Genomic DNA, 24,547 nt, shown 5'->3' with positions numbered 1-24,547 from the left:
AACCACAAAGCTTTGTACTTTTTTAACAACTGGATTTAGAAGTTAAGTAAAGAAAGAAAGGAAAAAAAAACAGGACAAGAAGTGGTCAAAAGCTGGAATCCATTAAATGAGTCACTTCAGGCTAAGACTCTCAGGATTGGGCATTTAGAGTCCCTGAAGGAAGGTAGAAAGAGATACTAAAGATAAATTCTTCCTTTTTCGAAATTTTATTCGAGTTTAACATTATGTTCAGAGATAGGAAAGGAAATTCTTTTCATTCGTGTATGTAGTGGTTTCCTGCTTCCAGAATTTAGGACTTCGGCTTGTACTGTCAGTATTGTGGTTCACTTAACATTATTATGGTTAAAGTTGGCATTGGGAACTTGACTGCCTGTTTGTTTTTGTATTATTGAACGTTGGACTCCCAAGGTAATGAACTGTCTTGTTACTAGTTGAGAGTAGCTTTTGGTGCATATATTTTAACTCCCTTTCTCCACTCTATTTAATGGAATCAGACTTTCAGAACTAGAAAGTATCTGCAAGAGATCAATCAGTCCAACCTCATTTTACAGATGGGGAATCTGAGGCCTAGAGAAGTTAGTGAGTTGAATAAGTTCACACAGGTACACACGGTAGCGGACCATCCAGTTTATGCCAATGTTCCCTTTCTGGGTAATTTTGTTTGTTCGTTTTTGTGTTGTTGTTGTTTTTAACCTCCCCAAATTTTACTTACTTTCAGAAGTTTGTAGCGCTACCCAGTTGTAGCATGTTTTGATTTCTGATGTCACTTTTCAGTCTTCGTCACCTGCTTTCTACCCCAGTTTATATTTCTGGCTCAGGATAAGTGAGTCTGGCAAGCAGTGGATGTTTCTATTTTATTTCTTAACTTTAAGCATATTAATTATGTGATATATATATATGAATTAGTATTACAAACATATATAAATTGAAAGATATTAAAATATTTGTACTAGACGTACCTGAATTTAATAGTATGTTAAACTTTTTATGGCACTTTCTGACATATATGGATGAAGAGGAGTTCTCAATGTAATATTGAGTTCTTTTTATTTTTTAAACGTATTTATTTTTTTTTATTGATTTCAGAGGGGAAGGGAGAGGGAGAGAGAGATAGAAAATAGAAACATCAATAATGAGAGAGAGTCATTGATTAACTGTCTCTTGCACATCCCACACTGGGGATTAGCCTTGACCAGGTATCGAACCATGACCTCCTAGTTCATAGGTTGATACTCAACTACTGAGTCATGCCGGCCAGGCAATATTAAGATTTCTTATTGTATAAACAGACTGTACCTGTTCATACCTCTATTAAGCATTCAGTAAGTTGCTTTAAGAAAGGACAAATTTAATCAGTCATTACCAAATTCAGGTATACTGATACTTAGTAAATTAGTTGTGCAAGTGTGTATATTTTATTTTTGAGTGTTCCTCTGTATAATCTGTATTCTGGTGGGAATAAGGGGAGGAGTGGGGAGATAGGGAATGAAGACATAGTATAGTTCTTGCCTTTGAGGAACTTAAATGTTCACTGGATACTATATATTCTATTTGACAAATAACTCCCATTATTTTGTGGTTAAAAAAAAAGCACCTCTCCATTATTTTGTGGTAAACATTTAGCTGTGGTTAATTTTTATCAATTAAGTTTTCTTTTGTAAGATGGGGATAACTCCATTCAAGAGACTACAGAAGATACCTACATGCCTAGCTAATTCCATGTCAAGTCTTACTTCAAAGGAAGCTTTTCCTGTTAATCTTATCCCTTTCTTAACTTTCTATTCGCTATTTCATAAAAATCCCTTTTAATGCCTCTTCATTTCTCTTGTCTCATATAAGCCAATATAGGGTGATGATAAAATATCTTTTAAGTCGAGTTTTAATTATAAAGAAGTATAAATCATTTATTCTAACACTTGTCTTAGTCAAATCCCATTTGCTTTATTTTTATGTATCTTCAATTTTGGTTTGTTGAGAGACTTCATAGCATACTGCAAAAAATTTACAAGAAACTTTGTGTGTGTGTTTTTGAGGGTGGATATGCAGTATCAGAGAAGGTTTTAAATAAGAAAATCTTTATTCTTCTTCTACCAGCCACTCCCCAGATCACTTTCATCACTACCAGCCCCAGTATTTATTCTCACACATTCCCTATCCACGCCTGTAGAGATTTTCATAGCCTTTTCATGTTTTCATCATCACTATTTGTTGGCTGTTTTGTGCCAGATATTGCTCTTGTAGGAAAACAGGCTTTGACTAAATTTTGTTTTTAAAACTATTTTCAATTTTTATTATAAATGAAAGTATGGAGCAGTACGAGAAAAGGTTTGACTTTTGTAATTATAGCTTGAGTTCTGGTTCTTCCATTTACTTATTTTGGTTTGGGGCAAGTTTTTTTTAGGTTTTTTTTTTTAGTGTGCTTCTAAATCTTAGCTTTTTCATATATAAAATGGAGATTATATTAACTATTATCATATGGTTGTGAGGATGAATAAAAAACATGGAAACTCCTTTGTAAGGTGTGTACATCTAGTAGACATTTAGTAGCTCATTGTTTCCACTTTCCCTCCATTTCTTCCTCTTACCAGTAATATTTGAGAATCAGTTTATAAGCACTATTGGTCAAAGCAAACATTTTGAGCTTCTGAGAAAGCTTGGGAATTGTAGAGAACTGAATCTGTATGAAACCTAAAATGTTTATTTTTTTGTTGTGCTATCATGAGGCCAGCTTCTTAGAATTGTTTTCTAGCTTATACCTCCCTCCTTACCTCCTAAGCCCTATCTTGTTTACATGATTCCTTATGAAATATTTCATTATAGATTCTTCACTTTTGACCATGTTGCTTCTTTAACCTGTACCAAAGAAAGTGTGCAATGTGACTATTTTCATTGCCAGTCCTCTTCTTTCTACCTTTCATGTCTTTTAATATGTGTATGAAATTATTTTGCAAGAATGAGTATATGTGCATATGTCATTCCTGGATAAATTTTCTAGCAAAACTCAATTTACTAAATTATAATAAGCTAAAACGGAAAAGCTTTGTTTTGAGCAGTAATATATAAGTTTATTTATTTCAGGTCTGACCAGTCAGAAACTAGTGAATTGTAGTTTGTTTATAATTAGTTCAATGGTTATAAATCTGTTTAAAGTAGAGAAACTATACAGATATTTTCAGGATTTCCAAACGCAAAATGTAGGTCCACAATCCCTTGTTTGAAACTTTTGGGCCAGTTGTGTTTTGGCATTCAGAATTTTTCAATTTTCAGAAAGGTAACAGGGAAGCATATACTTTATTATAACACCCCCAGTAGGGTTTGGAACAGTACCTAGAATGAAATATTTGACTCTTTACAGTAAGTGTATTAGTTAAGGACTACATATAATATCATAAATCCAGTTGGCCATAAATTTAAGAAAAAAATGGTAGACGTTTCAGACTTTGGAGATTTTGGAATTGTGGATTAAGGGTCTATGGATCTATATTTGCTTTAAAAAATAAAAAAATTTTAAAAAATATAATTTGGTTAGTAATTGGCGTTACCAGGATGCTGCTGACCACAAACTAATATATGGTATCCCTTTCTGAGCCTATTGATGCTTATAAACATGGCCTATTAATCATGAGTAAGCCAGTGCATGATAACAAACATGTCACTACTATTCAGAAGACAAGTTTGAGCATGACCAATGATAATGCTAACTCAACATTTACTATTCTGTATTGATTTTACTTATTACTATTTCTTTACTCTGAGACTTTAATTAAAATTTGTAACTTGAGAGGGTATTGAAAAAGATGACCTTTGGCTTATCTAAAGAGAGAAAGGTCTGGTTTTTAAAAAAAGTTTAATAAGTATTGTGTCTGAGTAGATTAGCATCATTTGATTCTTTACTTTTCCTTTGTACTTGTAATTTTACTATTTTTAATATATCTTTTAAAATAATAGTTTGAGGAAATTGTGTATGCTCAACTGTGAAGTAAAGATGATCTTAAAAACAGTTATTAAACTCCTTTAGCACGCAAAATTTCCATAAAGAAAATTTGAAGACATCACAAGTTTTGTAAGCAAATTGCATATACTTAACATTTTAAGCCTCAGTCTTCTTAATTGTAAAATGGGGATAATAACAGAATCTACTTCACAGGCTTAAAAGAAATAGTTAATATAAAACACTTAACATAATGCTTGGTACATTATAAAGTTCAGAAAATGTTTGTTACTATTATACTTTTTTCTTGATTGTAGAAGATAACTTTATATCAAATTTAAACTTCTCTTTTAGATGTGCTGAAAGACATTATGATACCGCCAAATTTAACTGCAGAGGTAGGTATAAATGTACTGTATTATGTTAAATAATGTAAAACTAATAGACTAACTCTTACTGTCATAGCAATAATGATAATCTCAATTATTAAGTGAGATAAATATTTGTCAAATTAAAAAATTGAAAAATATAATTTGGCTGTCGTGTTTTAGGAAACAGGCGCCATATAAACCTGCCAGAAATATTAGGAAAACCAAATTGCAGAAGGGACAAGAATTAGGAGAAATTTTTAGACTAACAATAGAATAAGGTGGGGTTTATATATACTTTTTAAGGTATTTGGTGTAGTAGTAAGAGATTATACAGAGAAAACAGAACAATTTAACTCTATTAAGGAGCACGATTTAAAAGGTGGAAAGGGTATAACAAATATGGGTAAGGGGAACTTGAAAGGTGAGAACAGGGAACCGCTTTAAATGAGTTTTTCTTCAGGTATAGTCAGTTCTATCTCAGAGCCCACAAAAACTTCCATTTGTTTTTGTGGAACCCCTTGAGGCATAAGAGAACTGGAAAGTTGAGAAATTTGGCAGATGCTGTTAAAAGTGAGTGCCATGAGCTACCAATTGATGTATTTGCCATTGATGCCTCCTGAAAATCTAGAATGGACTTTCAAACAGTTTGAGAATTCAGAAGCACTAATGGTGAGAATCAGTATAATCACTAAGAATGTTACTTTTTTTTTTTGGCAAATTTAAGCTACTGCTTATTGGGCATAGCATGTTTTAGTCGAGGTTTATCTAGCTTTAAATAGATGTTTAACAGGTTTTTGTGTGCCACTGGAGAAATGAAAATAGAATGATGGTAGTCAGGTAGATGACTAAGTGAAAGTTGTCCTCATGACACACTGTAACTGGAGAGGTAGGTATAGTTATTGGGAGCTGTAGTCTACCAGAAGAGCGCCTATCACAACCAAGGACTCAATGGATTTTATCCTGTGCCACATTATGACTTGATTGAAGATCTAAGACATACTTTTTACATATTTAGATGACACAGGATAATTAGGTACCTTAGATGTCAGAATATTGAAGGATCTTAATAGAGTAGAGCGGAGCAGAGACTAATAAGATAAAATTTAATTGTGATATATTTAAAGTCCTATTTGTAGACAAATGTTTAAAAAAAAACTGCTCTGACTATAGGATACAGAAAAGTTTTGGGTTCTTAATAAGTCATGTGAAAAGACCTAAAACTTCATTTGATAAACTTTACTACAATTACATACTTTTTATAAGTAGTTTTTTCAGTTTCTTTTATAAATGCCTTTAAAGTCAAGTGTATACAACAGTAACATTTGCTAGAAATAACACATTTAGCATTTTTATAACATGAAGTTTAAAATGCAGTCCTTTATGCAATCCTTTCTATTGTTGATTTATTAATTTTTCTTTTGAATATGTTTTGTGGTGATGCATTATCACAAGTATTATTCTTTTATTAGAAAATGAATTCGGAGTGCTGACAAGATATTTATGTGACATTTCATTTTGAGTTCACCTCCACCTCTGATATGTTGTGACCTGTGCTACGTCTTCATAGCAAAGTTTCCTCCTTCATAAAGTGGGGAAAATAATACTTGGCCTCCCTGTCCAATGGATAAGTTTAAGAGTTAACGAGAGACCATTTTTATTAAAAAATTAGAAAGTTATTAGGCAATAAATTATTTTTCTCTGAAGTTAAGTTTTTCTTTTAAACATCGGCAAAGCTTATACGTAGCATTTCTAAAATTAACTTACTTTTAATAAACAATTCAGAAGAGACTTTTCTCTTATTCTGAGGGTTTCTTTTTAACCACAGTTGCACAGTATCCTTTTGAAGACCATAATCCACCACAACTAGAACTTATCAAACCCTTTTGTGAAGATCTTGACCAATGGCTAAGTGAAGACGACAATCATGTTGCAGCAATTCACTGTAAAGCTGGAAAGGGACGAACTGGTGTAATGATTTGTGCATATTTGTTACATCGGGGCAAATTTTTAAAGGCACAAGAGGCCCTAGATTTCTATGGGGAAGTAAGGACCAGAGACAAAAAGGTAGGTTATATTTGCTTGTCTTTCCTCTTCCTAGATCTAAGAATTTATTGGAAAACCCAATTTTTAAAAAGAAAGCTGGTAACCTTATATCTTTCTCCTAAACATTTAAATCAGTTACTACCTTAACTTTTATGTGAGCAAATAACTGATTGAAATGTTCTGATTTATTTTTTTTGCTAGTATTTTTATGTCATGCTAGCAAATCTTATCTATGAACTGTATTGCATATTTAGTCTCAAAATACTTACAGAGCATTTAAGAGTGCTGCACATTGATCAAAAGTAAGCTTGATATTTCTGAAGCTTGATTGAGAATAAAATGTGTTTAGATAATAACTTGGATGCCATTATCTAGTAAAGTATGATCTCTGCTTTTATAATAGATAAAAATTATTTTTTGATATGGATGTTAACTTAAGTAGTTAAGATTAGTCAGAGGTTCTTTTATTCAGAAGACAAAAGACTTGAAAATCAGTGACAAATTTAATTTGTGTGGTAAATTTGAAAGCAAAAGTGAACTCTTGAGAGAACTTTTACAGTGATTTTTCAAGAGATTTATTTCTTTGTACAGTAAATATGGCAAAATGTTTCTTGCAAAGAAATTTTGTACATTCCTCTGTCTCCAAAAAGGGAAAACAAAAACCATTCCAAGATAGATGGGAAAACTCATTTTAAAGAGCCTCTATTGAGGGAGATAAAACTTAATGTGAAAAATTTATTCTAGTTATAATAATTTTTAAGCCAGGGAGATTCTCTTTTTAATTCAACTTCAAAACAGACACAAGTGATCATATCCGTTATTTTCAACTGCATAGTTACATTGATTCCTGATCCCTTTGCCCCTTCCTTTTTCTTGTATATGTCTGTGACTTTTTTGAATTATATCTAATGATGCCAAAGTACTGTTTATTGGTTGTAGTTTAAAAATTATGTTAGTGCATGATTTTGGTGACTGTTGGTTATGATAGATTGACTTACATTTCTGTACTAGAGGCCCAATACACGAAATTTGTGCAAGAGTAGGCCTTCCTTTCTCCGGCTCTCCGCACCGGCTTCCCTCCAGGACTTGGGCTTCCCTCTGGCCGCTGGCAGGCACCCAGGACCCGGGCTTCCCTCACAGCCTCGCTTCATCCGGAAGGTTGTCTGGAAGGACGTCTGGTCTAATTAGCATATTACACTTTTATCATTATAGATATGGTGTGTACCCTGGGTTAATAGCACTGGAATGAATTCCAGAGCGGAGGACCCGAGATGTTTACTTTGTTTCATCCTTTCATCATGTAGGGAAAATTTGCTTCTGCTGATTAAAATCATAGAAGGTAAATTGTTTTTCACTGACGTGAGTAAATGCAGGGCAGCGCAGGAAAAGAGATTGAATTGGAAGAAAACCATATAGAAGTGGATAAAATTAAAATAACAGTTGCAGGAGCAGTGGTAGAAATTTAAAACAGGGTTGATGAGCAGCAGCCATTTTGATAGTGGAAAAGAAATCAGGTAAGAAGAATTTACGTAAGAAAACAGAGAAGCTGTATAATGTGGCACCATAACACTAGATTTAAGCTAGAAGCTCTCAAACCATGTTATACACCTTTTAAAAATATGGTAAAAGCTATAAATATTCTCTCAAAATGTGCATAGTATACATGGACATAAAATTTTTTAAAAAAAATATATATATATTTTTATTGATTTCAGAAAGGGAGAGGGAGCAAGAGAGAGAAACATCAGTGATGAGAGAGGTTTGTTAATCGGCTGCCTCTTGCATGCCCCCCACTGGGGATCAAGCCGGCAACCCGGGCATATGCCCTGACCAGGAATTAAACTGTGACCTCCTGGTTCATAGGTCAACAATCAACTACTGAGCCACGCCAGCTGGGCCATAAAATTGTTCTTAACAGATTTTAACTGCACTGAAAACTATTTTTTAAACATAGAATGTGAAAGAAATCTTCTTAAGAATTATTTCTCCTTTTTTTTTTAATGCAAAAATCAGTGACTATGCCCTGGCTGGGTGGCTCAGTGGATTGGAGCATTGTCCCCTATACAGAAAGGTTGCAGGCTGGATCCCTGGTTGGGGTGTGAACGGAGGCAACTGATTGATGATTCTCTATTATTACATCAGTGTTTCTCTCTTTCTCCCTTCCTCTCTAAAATCAATAAAAACATCCTCGAGTGAGGATTAAAAAAAAAATCAGTGACTACTTTTTGAGAATGATAACTAAATCTAAGTGTTACAAATTAACCGAAATTAAGCATTTGTTCTGCTCAATAGTAAATTTTAATGAAAGGGCTGCTATTATTTAGCTTTTAAATAACACATGAAAGTATTCCATTTTCTTTGACTTGGCAACCTTTGTGTCATCTTTGATAACCAGTCAGTTTTGACTTACTTTTTTTGGTCAAAACAAGTGCTGAAAATCTTATCTTAAAAAAGAATGAAAGGACAAATGGAATCTGTAGATTCTTTTGACAGTGTTGTGTCAAGAAATAAGAATTTTCTAAGACTGCAGATAAATTCATATTGATTTTGCTTTCTAGTTAATAAGATCATTTTCGGCAAGATCCTGGCCTAATGCTATGTTGGGAAGGAAAGGATTATGACTACACATTTTAGTTTTAAAAATGAAGAGTTAAACTATAAATGAGTTCAGTTGATGGCAGCGAAATTCTGGCTATAGATTTGTCTTCTGAAAGCCATTGAACTTGTGTGTAGCAAATAAGTTGCTTCTAATTCTTGACAAAACCTCTTAAGGAACCCTTGATTGAAAGTCTTGACTTTTATAACTTTGGCAATTTTCACAACAGTAGATTTTTTTTATGACGAATCCTCTTGCATAGGCTATGATTTAAGGCTTGGCACTCATGAGGCAGTCGAATACTTTCACAGCAATAGATAAGATTTCTCTCAGGATTGATGGTAGAGTCTTGCACCTCAGTGTATGCTGATGAACAAAGTAGAGTCACAGTGACATGCACATCTCCTGTCTTTTAACCAAAGCAGAAAAACCAGATGTTTTGTCAGGTATTAAGGTATACTGTCTGTCTCTACAGAATACTGAGATTTCTTCAGGAGAGTGTCTTTAGTTTTTTTTTTCCCCCAAAGAGACTTCATTCACCATTCTGAAAATGTTGATATCCCTTGAAGTTTCCAAAAAGAACTCTAAAATAGAGTTTTTTCTTTGATTATGTCACCATGGATATATTTGATGAAAATTAGTAGCTGGCTAAGCTGAGAAGTCATATGCTGAAGGAAAGTGGTATTTCTAAGCCTTTCATGGCTTGCTTCATAGTTTTAGGAAATAGAAAATTTATTTGTTTTAAATGAATAAAAATTGTTTGATAGAGATACTACAACAGTCTTTCTACAAATACGTTTGATCATTTCTGAGGTATTTGCCTTCACCACATTCAACTGTGTGACTTTTTTGCTTGGTTGGCATTACAGCCAACAGCCTGGTAGCATGCTTTAGTCAAGAATTTTAAGTTGGGCTCAAATAAAAATTTTGTAATGGTTTAGCCCAGTGGTCGGCAAACTGCGGCTCGCGAGCCACATGTGGCTCTTTGGCCCCTTGAGTGTGGCTCTTCCACAAAATACTGACTTCTGCGCATGGGCCACGAAGTTTCAATTGCACTGTACGTGCGCGCCCGCACGTGGTATTTTGTGGAAGAGCCACACTCAAGGGGCCAAAGAGCCTCATGTGGCTCGCGAGCCGCAGTTTGCCGACCACTGGTTTAGCCTTTTCTAACTCAACTGTGCTCTCACATGTTCAATCATTTTCCACTCCTTCCTCCCTCTTACATCTCCACCCCAACCCCTAAACACGCACACACATATGCTCCCTTTCTGATGCAGGTGCTTGTGCAGGATAGTTACTGAATGCTTCTGACAGTGAGAACTAGCCATAGAAGAAGCACTTGGGATATTACATCTCATCATGTTCAGAGTTAAAAGTAAAACCCAAATATTCTTCAGCTTTATTATACTTTATTTTCTCTAAGTTAGATCCAAGAAACGTCTCCATAATAAAAAAGCGAGGGCATACTTTAATTTATATTGTCAATTCTGTTTCTCTGTAGAGGTGAGGAGAAATTTGATGAAATGGCAAGCCCCATGGGACATTGTTATTAAATAGGGGCCACAGTGAAAATATAGCAGAGAAATGTTTATGAAAAGAAAATGTAAAGTTTGTCATGTAATAGTAAAGTTTGTCGTGTTGAGTGTAATAGCACCCACATCATTGGCAGAACTGTTCTAGGCACAGCACATTCTTCATCCTCTTATGGATTGGATTTTCTCCCAAGTAAAAGGTATTGGGTTTAAAAAATGGAGTTTGTGCATACTGTTAAGGATGTATGCAGTAACATTATGTTTAACTGTCACATGATATTAAGATTCAGAGTTGAGTAATTTAGACCAGAATTGATGACTTTTAGCGTCTTGGAATGAAATAATTCAGATCTGTGCTTAGTTCATGATTGATTAATAATATTGGGGGATGAATTATTCACAGGCTCTAAGGAGTATCCTAATGTGTATATTTACCCCTTTACCCCGTGTATATTTTAAAAGGAAAAGAGGAATTTATGAGTAGTTGCTGTTGACAAAGCTTATCTTACTAAATGTTCTCATTTGCATTTTAGGTTGAAGCAGCATTAGAAAGCTAAATACAGTGTATAAAAGTCATAGGATTTTTTTTTTTTTTTGCAGGAATGTTTCTTATTGTATAGGTGATAAAACTGAGGCTCAGAAAGATGAAATGCTTTGATTAAGATTATGCAGTTAATGACAGCAGAGTGAAATTTTAGTTCCTCGGCACACTGTTGATCTTCCTTCTATACTGTTAAGTTCACAAATCCTGAAATTGCAAAAGAATTTTGGGGCTGTTCATTAATCTCTGTACAGGGTCAAACTCTTCTTAAAGGTCATGTAGTGCTGATAAAATTGGCCTATCTTGAAAGGTTCCTCAGTTTATACCCTTCTTGACAGATGCTAGGGCATTTAATGACCCTTGATTTAAGAAGTTAAAAACGTTCAAATATATTACATGTTTACCTAATAGTTGGAGTATGTACTAATGAAATAATATATATTTTTTTAAAAAACTTTTTTATTGATGAGGGAGAGAAAGGAAGTGAGCGGAGAGGGAGGGGGCATCAATTTTTATTGTTCCACTTATTTAAATGCATTCATTGGTTGATTCTTTTTTTTTTTTTAATAGATTTTATTGATATTTTACAGAGAGGAAGGGAGAGGGTTAGAGAGTTAGAAACATCAATGAGAGAGAAACATTGATCAGCTGCCTCCTGCACACTCCCTACTGGGTATGTGCCTGCAACCAAGGTACATGCCCTTGACCGGAATCGAACCTGGGACCCTTGAGTCCGCAGGCCAATGCTCTATCCACTGAGCCAAACCGGTTAGGGCATTGGTTGATTCTTGTATGTGCCTTGACTGGGAATCAAACCGCAACCTTGGTGTATCAGGACGATGTTCTAATCAACTGAGCTACCTGGTCAGGGCTGACATAATATATTTTTAAATTTTAAAGACTGTAACTTCATCATAAGATAACTTAGCTGAGCTTGAGCTGTTGTTATACAACTATGGAATTATTCCAGAGAAGTATGTTATAATGAATATAATTGATTATCAAAGGTTCTTTTATTCATAAAACATCTACTGTTGGATATATTCTCTTGCCAATATTTCCTTTTAGGTTGAGTCTGTAGGTTTGCATTTTTATAATTGTGAACCACTGTTATAGGAGATACATACATTTTACCAGTTTTTAGTTGTGTTTGATTAATTTTACTAGAACTGACTTTAAAGTTGTTTTGCTTATATCCTTAATTTTAATTATAGAGAAACATTAGAAGGCTGAATAAAATTGTGTTCTGGTGACATTTATATAGGAACTGAACGCTGCTTCTCATTCTCCTCCTTCCTCTCCTCCTTCTCTACCTTCTCTTCTCCTTCCCTCTCTTTTCTCTTTCCCCCTACCTTCCCGCTTCCAAGAAAGAGGAGCCAGATGTCATATTTTGGTGAAGAATTTATAGACTGTGCAGAGACTCTCCCCAAAATAATCTGGTGCAGAGTCTTGACATTTCCTCAGCTGACTTAATGCAAATTAGGTGCCAGAGTGGTGGGCGCCAGGTTACCATAAAATGTGCCATTGTGTTAGTAATGTGCAAATAATACTTTCAGGTTCTGAATGTTTGGTAGAAGTCAAAGTACAACTCATAACTCCTATAAAGAAAAATATTTTCTGAGAGTGAGATAACTTCTTGAGGAAAGGAAGACTTATCTTTCATTCAATAATTTATAAGAAGGCAACTGCGTTACACCTCCATAGGGCAACTCCTAGGGTGGTTTTCCATTTAGTCCTGTGTCTCACAATATGTGTGTGTTTGCACTTATGTTTCAGAATTGTAATCAGTAACTCACAATATTTATTGTAAGCGATTAGTAAAGAGTTAAAACATCCTATAAGTACTGGTAAGTATGCATTTAGAAAAGATTTTCAAATGTTCTGAATTTAAAGAGGCAAACTTTTATTATATGACAAACTCACCCAGAATCTCTGCTAGTCCCCTCTTTTTCCCTTGCTTTCTTTCTTTCAGTTGGTAGCAGGGAAAGAATGCGTTAACATTTATTTTCTTTGATTAAACTTTCAGGAAAAAAATATTTGAACTTTAGTTTTTCTTTTTCCAAAGCAATAATTAGAGAGACAGTTCCTATATGTTATGATCTCTGTAAGTGAGCTTATAAGCTTTACCTTTAATGAAGACTTAAATCTTTTAGAATAATTAATACTAACTTTATTCTAAGTGACCCAAGAAGATGGAATTTTCTCATTTTTCTGAGGAATGAATTTTTATGCCCTGTCATAATCAGGTTATTTTTTTCTAGTCTATATACTAAATTTCCCCAGATAGTAACCAAATGAAATTTTATCATTTTCTCTTTATTTAAAACAAAATAAGCTATAATTATCCTCTTTTTCAGCTTTTAAAAAACTCTTCTGCCCTGGCCTAGTAGCCCAGTTGGTTAGAGCATCATCCTGATACACCAAGGTTGCCAGTTCAATCCCCTGTTAGGACACATACAAGAATCAACCAATTATATATCTCTCTCTCAAATCAATAATTTAAAAAATTAAGAAAACATTAAAAAAAACCCTCTTATATAACATTTTTATTTTTTTCTAACATATTAATTCTCCTGGACTAAACTGTGTTCTAATACACAGTATGTAAGCCTTGTTATCCAATTTATATATTAATAAAATTATAAGATTTTTATACCTTGAAGGACCTTGATATTTAATTCAGTCCCATTCTAATATAAATGATAAAACAGATCTGCAAATATCAATCTGCCCTGGGTCATTTAATATCGCTGTATATCTCAAAACCATACTGCTAAACTCAAATCCAGTATTCTTTCTACTGTACTGTTCTCTTGTCTGAATTATTTTTCTTTTATTATTTTGATCCCCAAAGAAGTAGAAATAGAAACTGAAAAGGGGGAGGGGAAGCATTTGTACTATAATGTCTTAGCACTCTTTTAATTTCAAATTAACTCAAAATAACATAAAAGGAGACTTGCTTATTGGCTATATAACGCTAAAAATACTCTGGCCTGGATCTAGATGCTTAACAGATGTCAGGAATCTCTCTCAGCTCTTTCCTTTCTCTGTACTGTATATATATACTTTATTTTCAGGCAGGCTCTCTGTAATATAATGGCCAGTTATGAGTCCCAGTAGCTCTAGCTTTACATTCTGCCTGCTTTAGCAACTGCTGTGGGAAGAGATCAACAATTTGAGCTTAAATTCCTAGATTAAGTTCTGGCTTCACTGGATTAGGGCATGTACCCATTTCTTAACTAAACACTCTGGCCAGAGGCTTGGGACATATATCTGAAGCTGAAGAATAGAGCCCACCTTCCACACCCCCAAACCACAGGGAGAATGATAGCTTCCTAAAGGAGAAAGGATGCTGTGTGGAGAGAAAAATGGCAGTGGACTGCTTCATATTAGTCTCAAGGATTCTGTAATTCATGCACCACTGTTTAATACATTATTCTTTAGAATTAAAGCACTATAATACGCTGAACTTTGGAGATGCTTTATGAATAGAAAAAATAAGAGCTCAAAAAAGTCTTATTATTGTTTTTAATCACATAGTTAGTAGATATGCTATTAGTAAAACCCAGATGAGGGAATAAAAAGTTTTAGAATCAGCCCTGGAGACAACCAATGGATGTCTCTCTCTCTCTCATCAACAAACCTATCCTCAGATGAGGATTAAAAAAATATTTTAGAATCACATTCACATTTAGATTCAGATGCAGGTTTTGAGCAAAATAACTATTTTATGCTCAGACTGTTTATCCTTAAAATAAGAGGTGATAGGATCTTTTTGGTAGAGTTGTAGTAGTGTTAGGGATATATGTAAAATGTTTGACATGTCGTTTAATATACAATGACTGCTGTTATATGTTGTCATTGTAATAATAGCCATTCCTAAGAGCCACATTTCTTCCTTTGGTGAATTACTTTCCTGTAACAATCTTGTGATCATTCTGAAATGTAGTTTTCCAAGCTACAAGCAAACATTATATATTAAAATAATCTACATTATTTCTGAATTTAGAAGTGCCAGTGAAAAGTTTACTGAAGTAGAAAATTACGTTTTTAACTGAGAAATCTAGATTGTGAATTCATACTAGAGAAGATGATCTGAGAATATTGATGCATAGAATATGATCAAAACATTACATATTTTGTGTTGTGGTATCTAGGTAGTATTCTGGTTTGGTAGTAGTCTAGGTTTGAAATATGTGTATAACCTATACTTTAAAGTCTCTTTTAAAAGAGATTAATCATATACAAAGAGTTACATAAAACAACTAAGGTTAAAAAATAGTTTATTAAAAATGTATCAGACAAATGTAAATTTCAATGGCAGATGATGTTGCTCTGATTTACTTTGTTAATGAGCTGCATTTAAATATTAATCATTTAAGGTCAAATTTCTAATGTAAATTGTTCTTCAATGGGTACAACCCAGTTACCACAATAATTTAAGTGAAATGATTATAATGGAACATTTCTTTTGAATTTGGCTTTTCTCTTTTTCTGTCCACCAGGGAGTAACTATTCCCAGTCAGAGGCGCTATGTGTATTATTATAGCTACCTGTTAAAGAATCATCTGGATTATAGACCAGTGGCACTGTTGTTTCACAAGATGATGTTTGAAACTATTCCAATGTTCAGTGGCGGAACCTGCAGTAAGTGCTCCAAATTCTCATTCTTCCATGTACTGGAACACTTTTCTTAACATATGTAGAAGTTTATATAAAAATCGGCCCATGTCGCCCAGTGGTTGAGTGTCAGACCTATGAACCATGAGGTCACATTTACATTCCTGGTCAGGGCACATGCCTGGGTTGTGGCTCTAACCCCAGTAGGAGGTGTGCAGGAGGTAGTTGATCAATGATTCTCATTATTGATGTTTCTATCTCTCTCTACCCTCTCCCTTCCTCTCTGAATGCAATAAAAATATATTTTTAAAATATCTAGAAAGAAATTTATTGCACTTAAAATTTATGCAGGAATATATATATATTTCTGAAACATCCATATTGATTAATTAGCTCAGTTGTTTAGTGCACTGGTCTAAAGAAGCCAAGAGCAATGTTTTAATGTCTTTGAAACCAAATTGTATTTATGAAGGAAAAATTCTGTGCTGCAATTACTAATTGCAGCTTAAGTTTTGATTAGATGGCTAGAAAACCTGTCCTGTCACATCCAGCATCAGAATGGCAGTGGGGTTCATCAGTTTACTGGGGTTGAAGCACGGACCAATTTCTTCATATCTTAAGGAAGACTAGATCTTGATAGAAATGGTGACAGGGACAATAAAGAAGAAAAGAAAAAGTGATAAGACATGATGACGGGCTAGAGTATATTGACTGAATAGGGTTGAGTCAAAGTGTGTGCAGTATTAGAGAAAATCTGGATTTAGATTTGAGTATTTATAATGCAGTTTTGTAGTTTCGATATAAGATACCACCACATTATTTCTTTTAATAATTCTAATATCAGCGGTATTTTGCAATTCATTAGTGGTTTTAGTTTTTAGCTTTAAGTTTTGCTTAAACTTAAAATATTTATGTAATTTAAAACAATTTTTATCCCTAAATTAATTTATACCTAGGAAATTAATTTCTTGATGTTGTTTATCTTTGTCAGATAGGTATGATCACCTTCATCAAATATTTTCTGTATTCTTAGAGCAGGGCAATTTTATCAGAGACCACAGTTTTATTAATATAGCATGATAAAGGCTTCTAAGGGGCCTCTTTGATCCTTTTGTCATCTCAGTACAATTTTGAAGACTGCTGGATGCAAGGCACTAAGCTATCAGAGGTGATTGATAAAACCTAGGAGCTCAACAGATTCATAGAAGAGAAGGAAAAAGGAAGAAAAAACTCATGCTTTTCCTATAGTACAGATATCAGTATAAGAGCCAAAAGAAAGGCATAAAATATTAGAGAAATAATAAGGGAAAAAAGAGAACATTCAGTTTAGTAATCTTATATAATGTTTTTCACATTGCTTCTCTTAAAAAATTTCACCAATTCTCCTTTTCTACATTTAAATATTGTGTTTTTTTGTTTTTTGTTTTGGTCTCAGTATTAATTCATACTGACTACTGAAATCTTTTTAATCTTTACTAATTTTCTATGCACTCTGATTTAATACTATGTAGTAAAGCTATATATGATTAAGTAGGAGGTCGTATATATAAATTATAAATGCTAAGAAAAAGTTTTGGGGGATTGTCAGTTTCATGAAGGAAGTCCAGCTCTGTATTGAACACTGGGGAAAGCATACAGTTTACATTGACATTAAAACTGAGGGAAGTATTACAGGCATTAGGAAATAGCTGGAATTGAAGCACAGCAGAAGGAAATGAGCTGGACAAGAAATGCAGAGACAGAGAATAGAATAGGAATAGAAAGTGTGGCTCCCTGTTAGAGAACCTTGAATGAGGATTTCAGACTTAATATGATAAATACTACAGTGCCAGTGATAATGCTGTGTTGACAGTACAGTTGTGTAGAAAGTGATGATAGCAAGAGGTGGAAGATGGTGGACAAAGGAAGCCAGTTTTATGACTTGCTCTAAGCAAGATGTGCTTTGCTGGAGCAATAAAATGGAATTAGTTTATTTTTTCTTCTGCCATTTTTATTTGAAAATTTTGTCAGGAGTTTCTATTCTGGTCAGGTGAATAATTCACTTGGGGACATGAATGTTGACATTTTAGTTTTAAATATGTTTTAATTCAAGTGAAGGTAAGCTGTTCACCTGAAGGATAGGTATTCAGTGAGCACTTGAAAGTATGGGTTTGAATCTTTACACTTGGGTTGCGGGTGAATTTCCCGCCAAAATATAAGATGGCGCGTTAAAATGCCTATATCTTTTGAAGTATGGGTTCGATTGAAATGAAATATTTGGTAATACGCAGTTACAATCGGCCCGAGTTTACACGTTTCCCGCACTCCACCGCAAATCTATATGAACCGAGTTTAAGACGGCTCCCGCGGAGTACACGCAATTCACGCGAGCCGACTTAACTCGTTTCCCGCAACCCAAGTGTTTAGATGAGAGGATATATCAGATATTTTGGGAAGCATCAGGAAAGAGACATAGTAGTTAAGCCTTTCAATTAAATGTGGTGTGAGGCTATAGGATGAGAAGGCTCAGAGGGAAATGGTGAGGACTCAGACAAGGGGAGTTGGAACAACTGCATTCAAGAGGAATAAGAGGAATCAGTGAAAAAAACAAACTTGTGAAAAGAAAGTGTCTTCTGCAAAGTTGTCAGGGATTTATAACTTTTTTTCTTTAATGTTGGTCTTGTCTTATCTATCTAAATATTAAATTCATATTGTAAAGAAAATTATTTTTCTCTAGTGATTTGAGGAAATCTTTTCCACTGATTTTTATTACAACTTTTTGGCTTAGTTTTTGAGAGAAATTCTGAGTAACACTGATTTGTAATTAGCTTATTGTTATAATTTAAAATTCTTGTAGATACACATTTTAGATGAAATCTAACTTGTATAGTTAATTAACTTTTTAAAGTTCTAAAATCAGGAGTATCAGATTCTGAATTAGTGGAGTTAGAATTAATAAGGTTACAAAGCATTTTCATTCTGGTTGATTTTTATTCACCACTTTGAAATGAAATCATACCTTGTTTATTTGTTTCTTCAAGATAGACTTCCCAGTAAAATTTATCTTTTAAAATGGCTCATTGTACTTTGAGTCCTTAGTCAAGGAAGTAGAAATTGTTGAAAGATTGTTAGTGTAATATTTCCTCTTTTTTAGAGAGCTTTTTCTTAAGATAAATGTCTTATAAATCCAAATTAGAATAACCACATGTGCTTTGATCAGTCCTACTATTTATTATGTGATGGCTCATGTTGCTTTAGATATTGTATAGATGAGCTAGATCTTTATTAAACTGGGAAATTCATTTAGCTTGGATAGCATTTTGCCTTGTTCTTAATTGTTGGTCTTATTGATAAAGAATGGGATACTATTTTTTTTTTCATCTTTAAGGATAATGACTTTTGGTGTAAGAATTTTATTTCTATGTGTGTATGTACGTGTATGTGTATATATACACATATATATTTCTCATGCAGTTTATGCAAGCTTGCGTTTATTTCTTACTCATTTTCACATGTTTCCTTCAAAACCCACTTCTAACCCTCCTAAGGCTAGTCACTCTCTTTTTAATGAACTTGTTTGTGAACTTATTGTACCATAAATTAGTTATACTTTGTCATTACTACCTTTTAGTTGCATGGCTAATACATAAGCATGATACATTTTGAGAAATCATATTTTACCAGTTATTTTAATTCTTTTATTTTTATTTTTAATTTTTATTGACTTCAGAGAGGAAGGGAGGTGGGGAGAGAGATAGAAACATCAGTGATGAGAGAGAATCATTAATCGGCTGCCTCCTGCACGCGCCCCCATCAGGTATGTGCCTACAACCCCGGTATGTGCTCTGACTGGTAATCAAACCCGAGACCTCCTGGTTCACAGGTTGATGATCAACCACTGAGTCACTCTGGCTGGGCACCAGTTATTTTAAAACAGACATAAGCCAAAGTCAAAAAAAATACTTGTTAATGAAAAGTGGGGGTAGGGAGGTGGTGCACTTCAATTTGTACTTGATGTCTGTTGTATTTAGCAGCAGACATTTCAAATCCTCTCCTTCCTGTTTCTCATCATGTTGGCTTTATATACCTTTAAAAATAAAGTGTGAGCTATAGGTAAAATGAATGATGGTTAATATTTTTATAAATATTGAGACTTATGTTTATGGAATTTAGTATAACTTTGTAGAGAGTATATTTTTCTTTCCTCTTGTGAACATGTAATGATTTGAATTTTGTGGATTTTGTTACATGATAGAGACTTTAAAATATTGCAGCAAAATAACTTTTAAAACTTACAGTTCATAGATGTGCCAGAAAGTTATTTTAAGCATTTTTAACATCATTTTAGTGTTAAAGTTCTTATGTTACTATAGTGCTAGAAGTCTAATCTTGGGACTTACTATTTTTGAAATAGAATTGACTTTCATGCCAGCAATAGAACCTTATGTTGAAGGTTCAGATTAGGGAAAATCTTGTATTGATTACATTTTGACCTAATTTATATTTATTAATTTGTTTTAGATCAGGATTATAATAGCAGAATTACTATTTTGTATATATCGCTAATATTAATAATTAAAATAGTTTTTGACAGTTTGCTAGTTAAAGGCATTTCCTGTGAAATGATACTTATATGTATTTAACCATGCAGATCCTCATTTTGTGGTCTGCCAGCTCAAGGTGAAGATATATTCCTCCAGTTCAGGACCCACACGTCGGGAAGACAAGTTCATGTACTTTGAGTTCCCTCAACCATTGCCTGTGTGTGGTGACATCAAAGTTGAGTTCTTCCACAAACAGAACAAGCTAAAGAAGGTTTGCACTTTACTTTTATTTGGAAAAATATAAAAAATAACCGTACCTTGAATAGTAATCTCAGATCTTTTGTGTAAAGTATTTGGTTAGGCAGATCAGTCAGTAAGGAGATATTAAAAGGTTTATTTCATTTTATGACTGATATCTAATGAATTAGAATTGTTTTTCTGTTAGATTTCTGCATGCATTGCTTACTATGGCATTGATGAGCCATTATAATGGTAAATAATCCTATTAGAAGGAAAAGGACAAAAGACGTTTTAAAGTTATATGTAATTTGAGATGAATTTCCTTTAACTTGAGTTATACAAAGAAATTTTGTAAAAATACTAAAGATTGTATACATACTACGTGAAATCAGTTATAATCCTCTTAGAAGGGTGATTAATTACCTGAGAAGAAGTTAGCAAGGGATCATGAGTTTCAAATAAACTTGGTCTGTATGTATAAATAAGATCTGTTTCATGGTCTTGTATGACACAAACCACTCTCCCCCATTTTGGTTTCTGTTTCTTACAACTAGGTCATTTTATATTTTGCTTCCTCAAATTTACTAAGTATTCCGAGTTTTAGCTAGAAGAGAAATAGGTATGAAGAGGAAGTAATAAAGAATGAAAAAAATGTGGTATTATTTAAATATACAGCTTTTAAAAAGTGAGGTTTGAATCTTACTGATCTATATTTAGAAAATGTAAGCTCATTTTAAAACAAACTATCTTGTTTTAAAAAATAAGTGAACATTTAAGATGAAGCTAATGTACAAAATTTTTAATTGGTGATGAACAAAAATACTAGCTTTTGTATATTGTTACTGCCTCTTTAAACATCTGTATAGCACATTACCAATTTTTAGAAATTTTCAGTAATAGGATTGATTTAGTTTTCCTGATTTTTAGCTCTTTTTTTGAAAGAAGAGAAAGTTTCATTTACTACAAAAATTTTTAACTCTACTTTGACTTATTAGAAGAAATATAATTTTCTTTATTTAGAATCCAAGTAGTTAGGAAATCACAAAATGTTAAACTGATTTTTTCACCAGAAACCTAGTTCTTACCTGTCCTATATAAATATATTTCAGTAACTTTGAAAACTATTTTTTAATAATCCAAGAAGTGCCGGCCGGTGTGGTCACCATGTCCGTTCAGGGCACATGCCAGGATTGTGGGCTCGATCCCTAGTGGGGGGGTGTGCAGGAGGCAGCCGATCAATGATGTTCTTCTTTCATCGATGTTTCTATCTCTCTATCCCTCTCCCTTCCTCTCTCTCTAAAAATCAGTAAAAACCTACAAAAAGAAGATAACTATTTAAAAAAAAAAATCAAAGAAGTGTTAGCAAATGTTCTAAAATTAAGGTAGTTATTTTTTCTTCTATTCATTGTAAGACAAGTACACTTAAAATCTTATGTTTTGCTTTTAAAAACAAACAGGCACCTGAATCACTATTTCCCTGTACCTTTAGGAATGTGTTTATTCACATTTCAGTTATCACCTGTGCATTACATTAACACATGCATGTAAAATTAAAGATTCGATTAAATATTTATAATATATGTGTATTTTGGATTACTTACATTCATTTTATGTGATTTTTCTCTTCCTGTTATAAATGTTTGCAGTGATTTAAACAAAAGCAGGTTTAGTATAATCAGTGTATTTATATGGAATTCACGTTTTTGGAAATTTGAATATTACTAGCTTATTTTCTTCTGATTCTAAGTAAAAAATGTGTGTAGTTACTAATTAAGTGACTGGTAAAATAATTAAAATTAACAAATATTTTTTAAAAGGCAGTGCTAAGTACTGTTAAAAGCTACAAAGACATTTAAGATATGATACTTAAGATCTTTCATGGGTGGGATAACTTAAAGATAAATTAGAATGAAATATTTAAATGACTAGATAAGGTATCACAAGGCTGTACATCTTTAATTGTCAAATGATCCATGCAGACCAAATTCTAGTAAGCGAGGGAGCATTTTCTTGGTTGGTTAAGAAAGGTTTGAAGTAATGAACTTCTGATGCCATTTTTGATTAACAAGACCTCATATTATTAGTAAGAAGTGATTCCTTAAAAATAAGCGTTTTATAACAAAAAAGTCAGAAGTACTTACTTTATTTTATTATGAATTTTTTTCAAACATTCATTGTTACTTAAGAAACTAGAGCTGTTTAATGTTTGTATTGCTATAGCAGTAAAAATGTATCTGCCTTGCTTCATTGGGAAGTTGGACCTGAATACTTCAAGAACTTTTGTTAAAGTAAATTTTGTAATAGCTTTTTGAAACATAGAGGAAATTAAATCCAATTCTGAATTTTTAAATACATACATACATACAAACTCAAAACATTTTTAAAGGCTAATATTAGACTAGAAAGGAGATATTTTACTTAAGGTTTTAAAGCAAGAGTAAGCTATCTTATAACTTGTGGAATTACATTTTTGGTTAAATGTGAAGAAAAGAAAATCATGTGAATTAGATAAAACAGATTGCTAAGTATTAGTCTTTGTGTTTACCTTTATTCAAAATATTAAATAACATGGCTTATTTTGACTTCTTGTGGCAAATGTTGAATATAGGTAACATTTTCTTTTTAAAAATATGTCATTTTATTTTTTAGGACAAAATGTTTCATTTTTGGGTAAATACATTCTTCATACCAGGACCAGAGGAAACGTCAGAAAAAGTAGAAAATGGAAGTCTATGTGATCAAGAAATTGATAGTATTTGCAGTATAGAGCGATCAGATAATGACAAGGAATATCTAGTACTCACTTTAACAAAAAATGATCTCGACAAAGCAAATAAAGACAAGGCCAATCGATACTTTTCTCCAAATTTTAAGGTCAGTTAAAAACATTTTGAGGAGTTGGTGGGTGGCTCTGTGTGTGTGCTTCTTTTATTCTAGGTATATAGCTAGTGAAGGCCTTGCTTGACTAGTTTTTAAATTAAATATTATTTAGAAGTAATATTTATGTAGCAGCAATCTGATAGTTTCGAATAAAATTCAAGTTGTGTAAAAAGTCATGAAAACTGTACTTTCCCTATTTCTTTTTGTTTGGTTAAATTTGAGGCAGTCGTTTGGGAGGAGTTAAATAAGTGGGATATGAAGGAGAAATGGGTGTAGAAGAGAACTCTTAATTATTTGAGAAGAATTTATATGGGATGTTCTCACTGATTTTACTCTTGTACTCCTCCAATTTATTCTCAGTCCCTCACAGTGATCTTAAAAATAGATTGATTGTGTCACTCCTGTTTACAATTTTTAAGATGTTACAGTCTTTGTTATGCCCTACAGTGATTTGCATTACTTAGCACAGGCCTACTATCAACTGGAGACACATTCTCTCCCTTTTCCCTAAGTTTAACTCATATTGGTCTTTCTTCATCTCTTCAAAGTGCTAAGCTCTTCTGCCTCTGGTCTTTCCAGTTCTTTTCCTCTTCCTGTACCTCTCCACCCTCAGCCTTTTCCCTACCCTTCACATAGATACCCTTCTCATATTCTAATCTTCTCTTCAATTTTATGTGGCCTGAAAGGCGTTCTCTCATCATCCTCTCCTCTTATCGCCTTTCTACAATTGTTTCCTCTTATTATGGAATTATTTGGTTTGTTTTAATTTCATATATTTGTGAGTGTGTGTATGTGTTTCCGATTCTCTGCATAGGTAATAATTCCCCAGGTTCTGAAATGGAGGTTTGACATTTTTTTTTCTTTCCCTTTCCTATTTCATACTCTGTTTGACTTCCTCCCCTTGCTTTGACCATACCTTCCTACTTTCTCTCTTTAAAAATTCTTACTTTTTTTCTTCATTCCATGTATATATATGACAATCTTAATCATAGCTTATAAGTGTAAGAATATTGCTAGTAGTAATAAAATAAAGGGGGTGGTTACAGATTTTAACTGAAAATAGATCCAATATTAAGTACCTTTAGATCATATATTTCTTTAAAGTATTTAGAAGTAAGTGTCTTTTAGAATCCACAGGTTTCTGTTTACTTTCTTTTCTCTAAGTCTACATTTTTCTCAGTCACTAGCTTTTAAAGTATAACTTGCTCTAGTTTTATTGTTTTCTGTTTTAATATTATATTTTATACTTATGATTACAAATAAAAACTAT

General features: G+C 33.2%; 1 protein-coding gene across 1 annotated transcript in view; it reads left to right on the top strand.

The window, feature by feature from the left end:
• Positions 1–24,547, top strand: part of PTEN (phosphatase and tensin homolog) — a 59,527-nt gene that overhangs the window by 29,359 nt on the left and 5,621 nt on the right. The window contains exons 3-7 of the mRNA XM_070432756.1: positions 4,286–4,329; positions 6,128–6,366; positions 15,520–15,661; positions 20,265–20,428; positions 23,047–23,271. Of these exons, the coding sequence (XP_070288857.1) occupies positions 4,286–4,329; positions 6,128–6,366; positions 15,520–15,661; positions 20,265–20,428; positions 23,047–23,271 (814 nt within the window). The remainder of the gene's footprint in view (positions 1–4,285; positions 4,330–6,127; positions 6,367–15,519; positions 15,662–20,264; positions 20,429–23,046; positions 23,272–24,547) is intronic.

Source organism: Myotis yumanensis, unplaced genomic scaffold, assembly GCF_028538775.1.
Source record: "Myotis yumanensis isolate MYYU_CA2020_CCGP unplaced genomic scaffold, mMyoYum1.0.hap1 SCAF_13, whole genome shotgun sequence".
Classification (NCBI taxonomy): domain Eukaryota; kingdom Metazoa; phylum Chordata; class Mammalia; order Chiroptera; family Vespertilionidae; genus Myotis; species Myotis yumanensis.
Note: the sequence above shows the minus strand (reverse complement) of the source record. Positions and strands in the feature narration are given on the sequence as shown.